This window comes from Emydura macquarii, unplaced genomic scaffold, assembly GCF_026122565.2.
Source record: "Emydura macquarii macquarii isolate MOO-44397 ecotype Brisbane River unplaced genomic scaffold, CSIRO-AGI_Emac_v2 contig_2321, whole genome shotgun sequence".
Taxonomy (NCBI): Eukaryota; Metazoa; Chordata; order Testudines; family Chelidae; genus Emydura; species Emydura macquarii.
The window spans coordinates 3,194,187-3,213,070 of NW_027132458.1; the positions used below are offsets into that span (position 1 = coordinate 3,194,187).

The 18,884-nt window shown below is 38.9% G+C and overlaps 1 protein-coding gene across 17 annotated transcripts in view; it reads left to right on the top strand.

The window, feature by feature from the left end:
• The window catches only part of ARPP21 (cAMP regulated phosphoprotein 21), a 245,378-nt gene that overhangs the window by 124,496 nt on the left and 101,998 nt on the right, over positions 1-18,884 (top strand). For all 17 annotated transcript variants that reach the window (XR_010922124.1, XR_010922125.1, XR_010922126.1 and 14 more), the window contains 3 exons: positions 204-282; positions 1,712-1,771; positions 2,793-2,933. Coding sequence is in view for 14 of the 17 variants with exons in the window: in XM_067560915.1 (XP_067417016.1) it covers positions 204-282; positions 1,712-1,771; positions 2,793-2,933 (280 nt within the window). In the remaining 3 variants the exon portion in view is untranslated. The remainder of the gene's footprint in view (positions 1-203; positions 283-1,711; positions 1,772-2,792; positions 2,934-18,884) is intronic.

An 18,884-nucleotide genomic window follows, 5' to 3' on the forward strand; every position in this document is an offset into this window, starting at 1 on the left:
CATTTTCTGTGAAATGGAAAGGACAAAACTATATATTGGCTTTGGTGCTGGCAGTTATTGGTACAATACAGAGAAAAGACTGATTCCTCCTGCTGTTTCATGGGGTAGATTGTTCACATAATATATTCTTCAGGTTGCTGGCTAGAAAATAGAAAGTGGCTTAACTTTTAACTTTTGAAATTAAACAATTGTTTGTTTTTCAGATTGCAGCCAAGAATATACTGACTCAACAGGCATAGATTTGCATGAATTTCTGGTGAACACATTAAAAAATAATCCCAGGTAAGTAGCTCCAGCATGTAGCTAGAACTCCTGGTATGGTCCTGGAACTCTAGCAATGAAGCACCTTATTTTTTTTTCCTAGAGCATTCTCTATAACTAGAATTATAATGGAAGATCTTAACTGAGCAAGAAGCCATAAAACAATCAACTCCTATGCCTAGGCTTTTCAGTTTTCCGTTGCTTAATTACTTTTCCTGAAATTTGGCCACTGTGCTTATCTTCTCCGCTGCACAGCTCCAATCAGACTCTGAGCACTATATAGCCTATGTGATTGGAAGTATTTGCAACTCAAATCATAATTGACAGTGCCAAATTCTAGCCTCACTATATCCATAGTCTTCATTTGGAACTGCAAACTCACCTTAATAGAGAATTTCATCTTAAATATAGAACACTGGTTCTATAAGGATTTTGTATATATTATACATGCTCTTTTCAACTGAATCTGTTAATTGTGCACAACTTCATCTTGCACTTACTGGAGATCAAGAAATAATTAGGTAAATACCCATCTAGAGAGTGGATTAAAACTCCATGATGTTTCAATATGCATGAACTCACATTTCATATTAAAGGCCCGTTTCTGGCTTTCAAAACAAAATGTTCCTGAATTGTCTGACCTGTATAAGGTGTAAATAGCTCGAAGGTGCTACAGAGCAGTGCACTCTGTAAAGTGTCTTCCAAGGACTGTTAAGAAAGTATGTATCTATAGGGGGCTCAGTGGGGGGATTTGTGGAAAATTTCAACGAAAAATCAAAACCCAAAAGCTTCCGATTTAAAACAGAAAATGTTGATATGGCAGTGCTGTCACAGTTCCTCACAGAAGCTGTTGTTGGGTGCCCCATATCCCCATTCTTGATGACTTCCCTGGTCAAATTGTGTTCCATGATGCCTCATAGTTTCCCCTCTTGCTGAGCCACAGTGTTGCACCATGGAAGACTTTTTTTTGCGGGGGGGGTGTTGGGGTATTTGTTTTTTAGACAAAAAGTTGAAAATTTCCACAGAAAACGCACCCTTTTTCTGATAAACCGAATTTAGTCCAAAAAACCCCCATTTTCCATCAAAAAGTATTTGTGATGGAAATTTTTCATCCACTGCTTGCTTTTGTTCCAAAAAGAAACACCATTATTCAACAGCTCCACAAGCCACTTGAATGCAGCACTTTGAGGCTACGAGTGCTGCCAGGCCAAGTCCTAATGCTGAAGGGATTTAAGTCCTTGTCTTGTCTTGTTCTGGTATGGATGGGAAGAAGGGGAGACTGGATTCTTTCCCGAGCTGTACCAGTGCAAGTCAGGTCGCAGTTTTAAATAAAATAGTTACACTGTTTTTAAATAAAGGGGCTTCCATAATTTGTTTTTGAAATGTCATAGAAGTATCTCTAAAAATGTTTTTGGTAGCTGCCTTTTCAAATCATTGTTTATTTTTACAGGGACAGAATGATACTTTTAAAAATGGAACAGGAAATTATTGATTTTATTAATGACAACAAGTAAGTTAAGTTTCAATATTTGGTTAATTTATCATATTTGCATGCCACATGTATCTTTTGCATAAAGCATATATAAATGCTATTTATTTATGGGAAGTGTGCTCACTTAGAGGCCTATCCTACACAGTGCTGGAGTTTAGCACCTGATAAAATTGGGCCTTAAATTCCTGTCTGATAGCTGTCAGTAGCAGCTACTACAGTAGATATCTCAAAAAGCAAGGCTTTTCATTTTTACTATAATTCTTTAATGACTTCCAGCCGGCTCTAGTCACTTATTCCCAGAAATAATTGTAAAGCTTTCATGCATATAAAGCATGCATCTCTAGAGAGGAATTTATAATCAAATATGATGTCATGCGATTTGCTCTGTATACAAAGATATTTTTAATGTGGTGAAAAATAAAATAAAATTTTTTTGTTTGAAGTGATATGAAACACTGTTTTGCTCTCACATATTCTACATTTTATAATAAAATTATATATTACAAGTTAGCTAAAGACAAACAAATTGAATAAGTCCCCTGACTTTGGGGGGAGAGGGGGCGAGGGAAATAGACATTTTAAAATAGAGAGAAATAAGATTTGTCATGCTAGAATAGCCCCATGGTGTCTCAAACATTAGCCAATGTCTGCTGCTTTGGAGGAAGGCATAAAACTTCCGTGATGTACCTGGCCATTTGTGCAATATTGTATATAGGATGAAAACGTGTATGGGAGGCCGAGTCCTTCCTGACCCCTGCAGCAGTCAGCTGATGCTGTGAAATATGAGATTTGATTACCATAATTTAGCATGTGAATGTACCAATTTTATTATTGCCCCTAAATATATACAGCACTTCTTAAAAACCAGCCACTGTAGTTGACTGTCTGCTTGCCTGCAGCATACATGTATGCTGTATAAATGAGCAGAGGACAAAAATTAATTAAATTACTGTACATCAAATTTTACAAGGTATTGCTATTATTTTTGTTATAGCTTAGAGATGGTACTGCCACTGATCAGTGTGGTGATTTCTTTCAGTAATCACTATAAAAAGTTCCCTCAGATGTCGTCATATCAGAGGATGTTAGTGCACAGAGTGGCAGCTTATTTTGGAATGGATCACAATGTGGATCAAACTGGAAAATCTGTAATTATAAACAAGACCAGCAATACTAGAATGTAAGTCCTAGCCTTGTGCTTTTCCTATTTCCCTTTCATAGGGGTCAGTTTGTATCATGGCTACATGGCGTTTTTAAATTTCATTGTTGTAATGCTGAGTATTCTTTATCACTCATTCTGGGGTAGAGTGTCGTTATGTCTGTCCTTGGAAGATTATGTGAGGATTTGAAATATGTAGAAATGAGTCAATCCCGTTGTTTAGGCCAAGAAATTTATATAGTGCCTCTGGAGTGGAATGTTTTGCTGACCCTCTAACACCACTACATAGCTATAGAAAGCAATTTATTGCTTAACACGTTGCCTGGAGCTGTGCAGGTTATGAAGTACAGGTACTTTTAAATAACCCAAAGATGCTGGGAAGATATCGTATTCCCTCTTTCTATTTCTTCCTTCTTGCAGTTTCCCCTCCTGCCTACTGAGTTGTTTATTTTGCAACAGATATTTTCCCTGTACTCGTTTTTTTTTTTTTCTTTTTTTTTCCCTCAGAAGAAGCAGGGAAAAGCTACAAACTTTAAACTTTGTTATTATTTATTCTACATTATAAATCTGTAATGGGGCTTTGAAAACTATTTGGTCCCTTAATCATATAGATACGATATTAAAAATATCTGTTAGAATTAGCTATTCAGTGGGTAAAGGGAACCTACACAGATTTAGCTGTGGAGAATAATAAATAACAAATAAAATTACAATGTAATCACTCAGTAAAAATCTTTTTATGTGTGTCTTTGCTAGACAGCATTTCATCATAATTACTGTTTTCCCTGCACACTATTCAAGTGCTACAGGCGTCTCAGGGCCTGGTAGCGTGACCAGATGTCCTGATTTTATAGGGACAGTCCCAATATATGGGGCTTTTTCTTATATATTACCCTATTACTTATATATTACGCCTATTACCCTCCACCCCCTGTCCTGATTTTTCACATTTGCTCTCTGGTCATCCTAGTGCCTGATGTTAGAGCCCTTACTCATATAAGATATCCCTTCCCAATTTACTTGCATCTGTGTGTGTGCACACGTGTATGTGTGTATGTACATTGGGGGGAGGGGATATGCTTATGTGTGTATAAGGGAATCAGAGGAGAGAACCATCCAGATTACCACTACTGTCATTCAATTAAGAAAAAATGGGAGATCCCCTAAAAATCCCTACATTTTCATTTGTTTTATTCATTCCTATATGTTTCCAGTTGTCTTTTTCTCCTCACTTAAGCATCATCTCCACAGTGCAACTAGAGCAGTAGAAGGTCACTCACAGCTCCGTTCTCTTTCTGGCTAGCACTGACAGTGGTTTTGTGCTTTGGACTCGACTGGTTGCCTTGAAATGCCCCTTGTAGGCCACTGGCACTATAACTGCTTTACATCACTTTGCAAAATACACTCTCAACAGGAATTAAATTCCAAACAGTGGTCTAAAGTTTACAGGAGGATTTCGGTGAAAAGGCTGAGTGATTTCACATTGGATACTGTGGTTCATGGCCTGGTGGGAGAGACAAGGAGAATCATTTAAATTGTTTGCAAAGCCAGCGTCAAAACTGGCACTTATTGGCACCTTTGTTGGCAGGCTCAGCAGAGAGGCCAACAACTAAATGGCCTTGCAGAGTGAACTACCCTCTCAGCTTTGGAGGTGCTTCCTGCGGGTCATAGTTAAGGCATGTGGGTAGAACCATGTGGCAAAATCTGTCCTGCCACTGTTCATGGTGTACTTTGTTGCACGGATTAACAGAAATTGCCAACCTTCCACATTGTCAATCTAGTTTCTTTCAAGAGCACTAAATAAAACGGAATGGTTTCTATGTTTTTCTTTTGTTTTTGTTCTTTTAAATGGTTATTTAAGGAGGTATAGCCTAACCCTAAGGACACATTATTCTACCATGCAGCATTCAGAATGCTATTTTATAATAATAATAAATATAGTTCTAAAATAAGGCTTTGCAAATGGTTTTTTTTTTTTTTTTTTTTTAATTTCCCAGATATAAGAGGCGTCTCAAATTTCTTTTTCTGCTAGAGTCTGGGATTTTATTATTAGGAGAAACAGGACAAATTATTTGTTTGTGTAGTGTAGGAAGGAAGGAATTATACCATGTCTGATTTAAAAATAGAAGAAGAAGGTGGGGGCTCTTTATATAAACCGAAATCACTTTTCGTTATTTTAGAGGAATAGTATTCCCACAACTATTTTAAACAGAAAAACTGCAAATTTAGAATGACATTAAAACAAAGTAACCATGATAGCAAACAAGCAATTACGCAGATTAGCTGTGTGAACAGCTAGATGGTTTTGAATCAGTTAAATTTTCTTTTAATCTATATTATAAGATATAAATTAATAGATATTGGAAGTCCCTATTGGCCATCTATGTAGCCATTATCAACTGTAAATTTCTCAGGATTTTCATGGGAGCAGGATCAAGCCCTTTGAGTTAGATTGTGGCATGGGATCCATACTCAACAAGCAAGGGAGAGTAAGAACACCCCAGGAACTCTTCCATGAGCTACTTAGACCTTAGATCTGGACAGGGCTACCTGTCCACTTACTCCCTTCCCAGAATAAGTGGGTGAGAAGATGGTGAGGACTGGTTAGAGCCTTTACTGTCCCCTCTTTTCACTGGCCAGAGCAGATGAGTCAGCACAGAGGAGAAGTAATTTACAGCTGGTAAAACCCACTGAATGCCTAGACATTCGACCCTTGAGGATTTCCACTGACCCTAATTATAAGCTTCACAAACATCGCCTTCAAAGTTTGTAGCTGCCATAAGCTCCATATTCCAGGCTTCAGCAAAGTCATAAGCTCCATCAGCATAACCTGCCAATGGTCACAGCAGTAATAAATTCTGCAGAGTCCAGGATTTTTAAAGATTCCAGTATTGTATTGTATTGTATTGTATTGAACTGCAGCTTGACACAATGAACAGGGAAGAAAGCTTGTCATAAGTACTTCCAGAATTCACAGATACTGTTTCAAAAAAATCTTTTGCTTCAGCCCCCTATGATTTTTGTGTTTCGGGGGGGAGAGGGAAAGGTGGATGGGAGGGCTTGATGAAAAGTCACTGCTGTGGGCGAAGGTGCTGCTATTTACTCATTTTGCTGAGTGAGGGTTTGTGTGACTATTCTGCCACTGTCTGACTCCCACTAAAGGGGAATGAGGATTCTACCATCATGTAGCAATGAAGTAAAGATTCTGATACTGGAAGAGAAGTATGAAAGCATCCTCTCTTCTGCCTCTTAGTGGACCAGTTCAGATTTAGTGGGATAGAAACTCTCGTGCTTTAGGATATAAACCATCCACCTATTGCTTAGGGTTAAGAAGAAACTTCCCCTTTGGGCAGGTTGTCCCATACTTGTGCACTCTAGGGTTTTCTATCTTCCTCTGAAGTATCTTGTACTGGTCTCTGGCAGAAACAGGAGACTGGACTAGTTGGATCAAAGGATTGATAATCTAGAAACAATGGACCATATGGCCTAGCTTATGTTCCATTGTTCTTATTTTCTTGTGATGCTGGTTCTAAGAGAGGGAATCTCAAACCCAGGAGCATACAGGCTAAGAGAACTGCTTTCCTTGTGCAGGCGACTTGAGGTCAATGTAACTTTGCTTCTATCCTCCCAGGGCCACCCTTATCCTCTATGCGTATGGGTGTTTGCAGCAGACATCCTCTCCTGCAAACCAAAACAAACAAACAAAAAAAACCCAACAACCTCAGAAGGGAATCCTTTTGTTTTCCCAGTGTTCCAGTGATACTGTGCCTACGAAGGGAATCTGTCAAAACTGAGAACAGGATGTGACGGAAGTGTATTGGGAATTCAATTCCTGATATCAACTGGAACAGTGTGTGTGGGGTGGGGGTATCTGCTTCAGGGACAAGATTTGAGGAGCTCCCGAGGCTAGTTTCTTTTTTTTTGGCGGGGGTGATGGGAAATGCAGCTACAAAAGTGTGAGTTCAGGAGAAAAGTGATTTTTGTTAAATTGTCCTACATAACCTGAGCTTTTTTTAGAAAAAAATTATAGTGACAAATATACATTCCTAGCACCTGATTTTCTTTGGGATTTGAATTCTCTGCGGTGTATTCCTGAACATCAGCAGCATTCCATTGAAGTCCAAACTAGTGGACCTAATGCAGGTTTGGATCCTTGTTGTTATCTGACATTCTGAAGGCTATCTATGTAATGCAGAAGGACATACATTTCCTTATTTTAAAAAAAGAAGAACTTTGATTAGTTAGCCAAATTTCTCATTGAAATTATAATGTGCATAGAGAGATCAGCTCTTATAACTAAATGCTTTTGAACCCAAACTTGATAAAACTAGTCTTGTGAACTAGTTCAGATAAAGGAGTATTGGATTAAAAATTTTTACTGTTCTACATTAATGCTCTGAATTCTTACTGGATTTAAAAAAAAAAAAAGTAAGAACTGTTTTCAAAAAGTGAGAAAACACCACTATTTCTTACTCATATAATTTTAAAAAGGCCCATCCAATTAAAACCTAAAAACTTTCCAAAAACCTATCTTGTGGACAAGTAGTACATGTGAGAAACAGTAGGCAGAGCAGAAGTTTTTCCAAAAGTTATATGGAGATGGTCAAAATGCTGCTTAAGAATGGAAAATATCTTACTTACTCTCTTAACTCTGAAATCACTATTGTGACTCCACTGTTTGTATATTTGTCTGTCATCTGTGTCTGTCTAGCATCTATCTAAAGATATACTGAATCATATAGTGAACACATGACAGTGCAGTATGATAAAAACATAGATGGAGGCAATGTATTATGCAGGACATTTCAAATGAGTGCCAGCAAAAACTGTGTGCACCTCCTTTTAAATCTGTATATGCCACATTTAAAAAAATAATAGAAATACTTTAGAGAGTATTGCAGCTGTTGTCAGCATATTTTCATATCTCTGTAAATTCAGACTACTGATTATCTCAGTGGAGATATATAAGTGGGGAGAATGCAGGCATTGTGTTTAAAGGTGCTTGATAAATACAAATTTTCATTTAACTTTGCAGTTTGCTACATAGATATCCTCACATGTGGTGGGTGCAAAGTATGTTTTTACAGATGCACGTACATATCTGCCTATAGACCTATATATACCTACAGCAGGATTACTCAACATTCAGGCTGGACGATGTGTGTCAAATACAGTGATTCTGTTTATAAAGTATCTTGCATTTGAAGAGCTTACCAAAGGGCACGTATGTTGTGAACCTTAACACTTACACAAAAATTCATCCTGTCAGTTATGATTTTGTAAATCTTTTACAGCGTAGCATATCTTCTAACCTTTGTAGTAAAACAGCCTATTGATATTTTGTTCTACTCTACATTATTCTACTCTGCTGCTATAGAAATGCTATGTTATGCTAGCCATATTGGAAGGCTTTTTGTGTCTTTAGTATACATCCAAAACTTGGAGTAGTATTAATACCTTCTGTATGTATTTCACAAGTTTCTTTTAAGAACAGTGTCAGCAGATTGATACATACTGTACAATACGTACTATATGTGTCATAATTTAAAAAGTATTGTAGGATGTTCTATCCATGTTTAATCTGTTTTCTCTGTCTGGGTGGCTTGAGTCACAAATACAGTCATGACATTTCCCATTCCTGACCCACCCACAAAAAAGTCCTCTGTGCACTTTTTATATGTCTTCTATTTAAAGGCATTCTTTGTGTTGGAAATGTGTAAAGCATCATGCAGTTATAGGTACATGGAGCTATTTTTTTAAACCTTTATTTTAATGTGCCTCTTGCAAATAGTATAGAATCTTTAAGACATCCCTATAAAATGGACCTTGGTGAAAGCAAGCAATTTCAACCACATGGATCAGCTGTTAATGGAGATTTCCTCCCCTTTCCCCCCTCCATCTAGGCCTGCCAAGCATAATGGGGTTTAATAGATACTGGTTTTGTATCTAAATGGTGGGATTGGTTACATTATACGTTCAATAGCCACAAGTTATGACTGCCAGGGTACACATCAAAATATGCTTTTTCCCTGATTGATTTTTGTTTCTTTAAGCATGCATTTGGTGGGGGGAGGGAGGAAGAGGAAGAGGGAAATAAGAAAGTTGACACAAACAAAAATATTTGCAGGTCTTTTTCAGCCATGTATTTAGTCTGTAATCTTATATTTGTGTAAGCGAGTGCTCATTTCGTGTTTGTTATGAGCGAACCTCAATAATAGCAGTGAAAAGGCACTAACATTATTCTGTTGGAACATAACACGGTTAACTCCGCAAACTGTTCTGTTGCACCTATCTTAAAAAAAAAAAAAAATCATGTTCTCTATTTTAAGTGGAACATGATCAAGGCAGTGATCTATGAAGTCAGTATCACTGTAACGTGACATGATCTAGGAGGGTATACGTGCAAACATCTCTCTCTCTTCATGTAAGTGAGGTTCTGTAGGCTGAGATATGTATCTTCAAGGAACTATGAACCAATTTATTTTAGTTTCATACAAAAGTCTCTCATTGCAAGAGTTTCTCTTTCTAGTGTTGGCTATACTTTGACTGCTGTTTTATTACTGAGATATAATCATACTGTGATAAAGTAAATCTATGCATTCCAACAGTCATTGCCCAGTCAGAACTCAGGGATTCACATACTGCACTGGTATTGAAAATATCTGTGCAGTGATTACGCCTATCAGACATCCACAACTAGAGAGCAAGGAAATCACATAACTGAGGAATAATAGCTTCCCTGTACTCTCATTGACTGAGACCATTCTGTTTTATTTTAATATTTATTAATACGTAAAGCACTTGTATCATGGTCCTTAACAATAGTAGGATAAAAAACAATAGAATAATATAGACAACAAATATAATGTTTACAACAGTGAATCTTCTTCATGCTGTAGCTTTGAAGCAGCAAATGGATTTTATTTCTTAGGCATTTTCCGTTCAATACAAAATAATCAGGGACTTGCTGAAAACTATGATTATTAGTGACTTGGAAATCTAATTTGTCTCAGTAGGGGACTCCTGAGCAATAATAAAAATATTTAGTGCTCTTTACCCAAGAATCTTGTAGCATGTTACAGAGGAGGAGCAGTATCATTATTCTTATTTAACAGATGGGGAAATTAAGGCAAGTAACCCATGATGCACAGTTCCTTAAAAATGCACAGACTAACCTAATAAACATGTCATGGATTTCAGCATTACACGAAGTATTGTATTATAGACAGTAGTTTTAGTTATTACATTACTTGTTTTTGACTTAATGTTATACACTGTAATGTGAACCCTTCAAACAATAAATAACTGCTGCTAGATCAGGAGAAGAGACTACTATGTCAATTTTATTTTTCTTAAAACTGTTGTTGACTATTTTTATTAACTTAATAATATTTGCTTTTCACACCAGAGTGTCTTATTTGATTCCTGCACCTGTTCTAGCAAGGAGGCTGTACAAAGAAAAAGGGTTTGTCAAACTGTGTGTTGAGCTAAATTTGGCCCTACAGTGTAAGACTTTTATTCCAGTCAGTGGGAGCTATGTAGACAGAATTTAGCCTATGAATGAGACATTAGGGTTAATGGACCATTTCTAATGGTTCCGATATTGTTTTTCAGTTTAATATAATTTATCTAAACTAATTTGTTTATAATTAAGGTGGACATGTTATAGCTGTTTTATGTTGTAATGAAGTATTAGTTAAACATTAATCAAAGGACACCTACAATGTTAGTCTTTTGTTAGTCATTGCAAGCATACCATTTAATTTTGTCATAAACTCAGAAGGATGTGGTTGTGTGGTCGAATTTGGGAGATGGGAAACTATCAAGGAAAACTCAGTGTTGTGGAAAATGGAGTTGGTGACTCGGGTAAGGGACACTCTCCCCTGAATCAGTAATTAACCAATGCCCTCCTGTGATGTTAGGGTGTGCTCTTCTTGTGAAGTGCTACCTTTTAGATGAGTCAAATTCTTCAAACTTGTGGTGATTACTGTTTATGGTCATTAAAGAGATTGTGGCACTTTTGGTAAAAGTAGAGTTTTTAGGTGTGTCTGGAAAAGTAGTGGTTAGCCAAATCCTAACTCAGGTCATGACATTTTTCCAGTTTAAATCCCACTGCATTTTCATGTCACTGTGCTATAGAACTGGAGGTCCAAAATGGCCTCTTCATTTCCCACTTAGAGATGGCTCTAATTCAGCAATGGGTGGAATAATTTCCTTAAATGCAGGACTCCATTTTCAAAAGTGGGTACCTACATTAGTGAGTGGATTCCCCCCATTGTTTGGTGCCGGAGATCTGAAGTCTGAATGAGCGGTGCATCTCTACGATGTGATACTCCGGGAATAAGGAAAATGCTTCCTTTGAGCAATCATTACCTCTGTACTATAGGCAAAGGGGAATGGTGCTCCTAGGTTCACATGGCAGACTTGGAGGGTAGTCACAGAGAAGTTACTAGATTACTAACCGGTAGCTGCACTATCCAAGGCAACGGGTATTCATGGAATGGCTTCTGATGCCTGTCTTGCCCCACCAGCGATGGCAAAATTATTCATTGCCTAAAGTGGAACTAAGCACATGAATTTATTACATACCCCTGTTTTTATCTTCATGTACAGGGCATTTCTGGAGAACTAATAGTCTCCACATTAGCCAGTCAGCTTTTTGGGGAGTATGCTGCCGTTGGTGGTGGTTTTCAGATCTTTGATTAATTTTTCTTTCTGTCCATTTTAATTCTTGAATTCATTGGATAACAAATGTAATTTGAAGCATCTTATACAACATCCCAATGTTCAGTGGCTTATAGGGTGTGATATATCCCTACAATTGAATATGAATATATTTTGTAATAAGCTGTGCTACCACATATGGGCTTCCATTAGCTAAAGTGAAGTTGAAGCTGCACAAAATGTTCAACCTAAGCAGAAATAATAAATATTAAGGACTAGATCCAGTCCAGAGGGGTGGGAGGGCAAGGTGTGTTCTAGAGGTGCAGAAATAATCATTCTGTGTCTCTCCTGTGCCTGGTCAGAGTGGCAGCAGAATCCCTTTGCAGTCACTTATACTGAAACCTTGTTATTCACAGGCCAATGGCAAGTGGCTCCATGTACCAGCAGATCTACTTTTGCTGCTCCTCCTCAGCCTGTCCTGCCCACACTCCATTCCCTGCCGTGCGCTGGCAGGGGCGCAGAACTAAGTGCCATGGCATGTAGGGTGTGACTCTGAAATAAACTTAGGGGTCAAGCTGGATAAGCTCCCAATGTGACGCTGTGGCCAAAAGATCGAATGGAAATCCTTGAATGTCTAAATGGGAATGTTGAGTAGGAAGATATTTTGCATCTGTATTTGGGACTCGCTGTGACTATTGATGGAATACTGTGCTCAGTTCCGGTGTCCACAATTTAAGAAGGTTATTGATAAATTGGTGAGAGTTCAGACAAGTGCCATGAGAATGATTACAAGATTAGAAAATATGCCTCATAGTGATAGACTCAAGGAGGTCAATCTAGTTAGCGTGACAAAGAAGGTTAAGGGATGACTTTATCACAGTCTGTAAGCATACCTACATAGGGGAACAAATATCTAATAATGGTTCTTCAGTCCAGTGCAGAAAGGTATAACAAGGTCTAGTGGCTGAAAGATGAAGCTAGACAAATTCAGACTGAAAAAAACGGTGCAAATTTTTAACAGACAGGGTAATTACCTTTGGAACAATTTCCCAAGGTTTGTGGTGGATTCTCCATCACTTCCAGTTGTTAAATCAAGTTTGGATGTTTTCTAAAATTTATGCTGTAGTTCAAATGGGAAATAATTCAGGGAAGTTCTATGGCCATAGTTATGCAGGATGTCAGACTGGATGATAACACGGGTCCCTTCTGGCCTTATAATCTATGAATCTCCTGCATATCATCTAGAAATCCTTCCCCTCTTTTGCACAGCTGCACAAGCTGCATTGTATCTGAAGCCCACATAGACTGGATCCTGAGGTCAACATTTTACCCAAACTGTATTGGGCCAAATCTTAAAGTCTTTACTCAGGCAAAACTCTCATTGAGTAACTTCCCTTCACCAGGGAAGTGACATATTTTCCATCTCTTGATGTCTTCAAGGCTGGAGGCCTTTCTGAAAGATATGCCTTATCCAAATACAAGTTATGCTTTAGCCAAACAAAAGTTAGCCAAACAAAAGTTATTGGGAGAGAGAAGTTAGAAAGAGAAATTCACTGGTGAGGAAAGGATTATGCGTGCCATCCTGATTCCATTTGAGTCCGGGTCGAGTTTTGCCATTGTTTTAAAAAAAGGGAGTGGGATCAGAGCCGGTTGTGCTTAGTGAACGCTAATTACCTGAAGTCCTGATTGTATCCCCCTGATCCATGTCCAAATAATACCCCTATCATGCAGCATTTCTCTTCCCTCCTGGAGTCCATAAAGTCACGGGTCTAGGGAATCAACACATGGGGATGGGACAAAGAGTTGGTGTATGGGGTGGAGTACATTGTCTCTGCAGGCAGGGTGAGGTGTGGAGGGAGCATAGCTCACCTTCCAAATGAAGCCATTGTGGACAAATCTCCATAAGAAGTACATTGGGGACATGTAGCTTTCATCTGGGCTAAATCAACACCATTTATTAGAGCCCACTCATGTTTCTCTGTAATAATGATTACGTTATAAACTAAGCGGGAATAAAGCTAAATACAGAAATACACGGTTAGTATTCATACCTTAATTATTTTTATGGTAAATAAAGAAGGTCTAAAGAGAGAGGAGTTCTGGTTGCATGCTGAGTAAAAAAAATTACAATCCTTACCATTAACAAGTTAGCATTGAGACTGTCTTTCTCTGTACTAGAGAGCAGAGACTATCAGCAGGAACCTTGTAGTAATGTCTGGCAAAGTTTGGGTTTTTAATGGCTTCTGCTGTACAAGTGTCACCATAGCAGAAATGCAGTGACTCATACTGTAAAAGAATAGTCTAATAATGTGACATTGATCTTCAGATACTTAAACACCTTTTTAAGTGGCTTTGTGTCATGTTAAGTTGTGGTGATATAACTGCATAGTGCGTTAAGTCTTAATGAAATGAATTACATTATAGGAGGAGAGAAATCTCTCATTGGTCACTGTGTGACATTAATCTTGTTTTTGAAAATCTTAGCTTTATCTCCATATTTAGGCCCCTGTCTGATTTTCAAAAACAATTGAACTGCAGCTCCCAGGTGCCTACATCTGGATTCATGATCCTGATTTTAGGCTCCTGTTTTTGAGAACGTTGACCTTTAAACAACTGCATGCTTCCATTACAATAGATGACTGCTCATATTTAGGACTGGACTTTAGCTTTGTATCATTCATCTGTGACTTATTTAATTGATAAATATTTCACCATCTCCAAATGTTCTAATTCACAAAATACTTAGTGCCTTCATATTTGAAAATCTTGATCTGGAGGCAAAAATGATTTTCTGCACTATATACACTAGAGTTTTGATTCCAAGGGGGAAAACACAGATACAGTAAAACTTTCATAAGTTTAATACTCCTGTTATATAGAGACTTACGGTGGCCTCCAGCATAAATATAAAGCATGGTCCGCAGACACAATAAAAATGTTTGCAATGCAAGTAAGGGGCGCTACTATGCCTCATCATGTCTTCAAAATAGAGGCCAATGTGATGTTGGACTGAACAATTGGTTTAATTAAATACAAGTACAAATAATGGAAAAATGCAGTAAAACCATTTGAACTCCTGAATAACAGTGCCCTAAATCTACACAACTCCTTTGAATCCTTTCTGCAACAGCACTTATCTCCTAATATTATAACCCTTCTATTGGTATATTTGGGTGACACCATGTTGCCAGTTGCTCCATTTGCTTGTAGGCTGCTGATCCTACATAACCACGGGTGTATCCTTGCACCCTCTCCTTGCACTTTTGCCCTAGCTGCCTATCAGTCTGTGATTTATTAGCTTTAGGAGTATTAAGATGCTGTAGCTCATCCAAGACATTTATTTTAACGTTCTGTTGCAAACGTACGGCTGATTTCCAACTTTTACAAAAGTTTCACACAGTGCAGAGATCTTTGTGGGTGAAGACTCCTCCGACCACATTCTTCTTTCAGCATTTTCTGTGATATATTATTCACACTGGCCTGTTTTAAATTTTAACTACATAAGACACTAATATTTCTACACAAGGTGGGTTTGTTACCTCTTTGGAAGGCAACTTGTGACAAGCTGTGTTCCACGGTACTGTTGGAAACATGCCTTATAATAAGATGAATGAACAATATCTACCTCAGTCAAACTTTGTAATTCCAGAAGTTTTGTGTGCTTTGCAGAAAGCATTAGTCTGTAGTGCCGTAACATCCAAAATTCATGCTTGTCTTTTTCATTTGTCCTGTCAATATGGTGTTTGTATTTCGATTTCTTAACCAATCTTTTTGTTTTTCAGTGTTAACTAGGATCTTCCAACATATTTAAAAAAAAAAAAGTGCAATGTGCACTTTAAAACCAAAACTGATAAATATTTCAATAGTTAAATAATTCACCCCAAATATTAAGAATGTCTGAATAGATTTTTTATGAAATTGTGTTGTGGCATTTCTGGACATGGACTATCTAACAAAGAAACCTACTTTACTGAGGCTGCTGGTAATTGCTACTCTTTCACAAAGTGAATTCAAAAGCTGCAATTTTGTAGCTAAAAAGACAATCTGATTATAGGCTACCTAGTTAACGTAGTTCTGAGTGCTTTGTTTTGTAGGAAAATATATACCTAGATTTCTGAGCAATGGGAGTTCTCTGTATAGGTCCAAAATAGAATGTAATCCTTAGGGGCAAATTCTCTTTTTACTGGTGTAAATCAAGAATAGCGCCATTGCAATGACTGGGGTTACTCCAGATTAAAGGCAGCATAAATTATGGTAACTTGGTCTGTTATGTGTTACGTTCTTTGTGCAGTTAATTGCACAGTAATGTCAGAATTTTGTTACTCAATTCATTGGTGGAAGTTATGCTCGTTTATAGAACAGATGTCAGTTTACAACAGAAAACTTGCATAACTGAGCTTGAAGATACTACCAAAATCCTATTTTGTCTTTCTCCTCCCACATGGAGGAGCTTAATTGCCCTCTCCAAGTTTACTCCCTCATTAAAAACGGGCCTCATTAAGCAGTATTTACTCAGGCAAAACCATCTCTTTTCTCCAATGATAGTCTTGTCTAAGGATTGCAGACTTGTGTTCAAAGTAACCTCAAAGGTGTGCAGGGAAATATCAGTAGCCAGTTTCATGGTTATTGTGATGAATTCTATATTCTTTGGTTTGAGAACTGCAAAATAATGATATATATATTGTGAGAAAGCTCTTCCTCTACTTCGATGGGTCCAATGCTTCCTTCTAACGGTAGGTCAGGGAACTGCTTCACCCCTTAGTGTTCTTCCACCCTTTCTAAGATGGCCACTCCCTGCAGGCTCCTGGTCCTGTCTCTGGTTCTCATAGGCCCTTGCCTCGTCGGTGAGGCTTTGGCCCCTCCAGTGAATGGCCGGTGGGGGGGCCCAGTCCCACCCTCGACCCCATGCCCCAACCCATGGACCCTACCAGTAGCAGTCTTGCACTGTGGCTTCAGAAAAACTGCTAGCTTCCCTGGGTTACTTCCCTGTGCCCCTTGACTTAATGTCTGTACCCTGCTCGGACAGGGGTCCTTCCTGGCCTCCTTGCCAGGGAAGGCTCTTGATCTCTGACAGCCCCACTGGGCGGTGTAGTGCCCAAACCAAATGTCCAGTTCAATCTTTCCCTTCTGGCAGGGTCTCTTCCCTTAGGCCTCCAGGCTGGGAAAGGTCCTTTGCCCTCTTTGGGCATGGTTTTTCCCTTACCCAGTCTTTGTACCTGCAGGGTTCTGTTCTGCTCCTAAACCCTCCTGGCTCTTGACCGTGTCTTGCCTACTCTCACAACTCCAGCCACACCTTTTCTCTGGAGGGGAGGCTTTTTAACAAGTCCTGAGTGGGGCCTTGATTGGCTCCAGATGTATTAATTAACTGAAAGTAACTCCTGCTCAGCTACCAGGGAAAAGGGACTTACTGATCCTGGGGCTGATTATATGGGCCTTCTAGCACTCTCCGGTAGCCATCCCGGGGGGGGGGGGGGGGGGGGGGGGGTGTGTGTGTAAATAAATAGGGGTGGAAGAGGACTGGTTTCATAATACAATTACTACAGTTCAGACCCTGCGTTTACTGTGTCCAAATAGAGATATGCAGATTTCTCAGCACCCCAAGAGCACAGAAATAAGAATCCCCTGAGCCTTCACCAGTATTTCAAACTGAATAATTAACATGTACTCCCAGTGCAATGCTGTAGCTAAAGCTGGCTAACATAATCACTAGATGTGTAAGCAAGAGAATGCCCAGTAGGAGTAGGGAGTTGGCGTTACCTCTATATACAGAATCAGGCTTGGTCTACACTTTAAAGTTAGTTCAATATAGTTACATTTGTCAGAGGTGTGAAAAAACCACACCCTGATCAACATAGCTATTCCTGCCTAACTGTCATGTAGAGACAGCTATGTCAGTAAATGAAAACTTCCATCAGCCTAGCTAACATCCTTTGGAAAGGTGCTGCTTCCGTCAATGTAGGCTGCATACACTGGTGGGTAATACTGGGATAATTATACCAACATAGCTGTGCTGGTATAGTCTCTATAGTGTAGATGCAGCCTTAGCAAGACCATTATTGGAATATTCTGGCCATTTCTGGTGTCCAAACTTCCAAAAGTATGTTAAAAAATTGGAAAGGGTTCAGAAAAAAAGGCTACAAGAGTAACTTGAGGTCTGGATTGTGCACTTGAGACTGAAGAAGCTGATTCTGTTTAGTTTATCTAAGAGAAGGTTAGGAGATAACTTGATCATGGTTTAAAAGTAACTACATGGGGAAAAGATTTCTGATAATAGATGTCTCTTTAATACAGCAGAAAAAAGCATAATAAGATCCAATGGTTCAAGTTTAAGTGGGACAAATTCAGACTAGAAATAAGGTGCATATTTTTAACACTGAGGGCAATTAACCATTGGAACAACTTATCTCTAGGGGTGAGGTGGATTCTCCATCACTTGAAATCTTTAAAATGAGACAAGATATTTTTCTCAAACAATGGTCTTGCTCAACCAGAAGTTATGAGGTTCTGTAGTCTGTGTAATGCAAGAGGTCAGACTAGGTAATTAAAATGGTCCCTCTGGTCTGAGACTCTATGAATATATTCATTTTAAAAATGTTTGGGAAAGTTTAGCTAAGACCATCTATGGAAAGGGAGGGGGAGAGTAACTCCCATGGACCTTCCTCCTTCCTCCTATTATCTCCTTCCCTTCTTTACTGCCATGTCAGAAGTTGTCTGAGGAAGCATGGCAAACTTCTATTCACTCCTCCCGTATCTGCTCTCCTCTTCAGGAAAGAAGCTTGGTACTGTCCTCCAGCATCTGACTTCCACTTCTGGGTCCCCTCTGTAGCTATATCTGTCCACTCTAGTGGTAAAGTGGGAGCTGAGTCCTGATGCTAAGCTGTGCTTCTGTGTCCTGGAGTATCACAGTAGGCTGTATTACACTTTCCATGGGGCCCCTTCTGCATTAGGATGTCCTGGTGGCAGCCATAGCTAGGGGAGTGTTGTGGCACCATGCTGACACATGGTGCCAAGTTGTGGGAGGGCAAATGCTCCAATGAAGTTTGGGGGTTTCTGCTAGAAGGCATGCTTCCTGCACCGGCAGAAATATTTAGAGGACCTCTGTGACAGGAACCTCACAGTAATGATGAAGTGTTAGTGCAACCAGCCCTTGTCACTTCCCTAAAGTTTTACCACAGGAGAGGCCAATCTGGTCCTATAAGAGTAGCTACTGTCAAGAATGGTTGTAGAAAATAAAGTAATCAAAAAGTCCAGACATTAGGCCAAATCCTCGTCTGGTAGAAATTGATTTTGATGATTTCCACCAGCAGA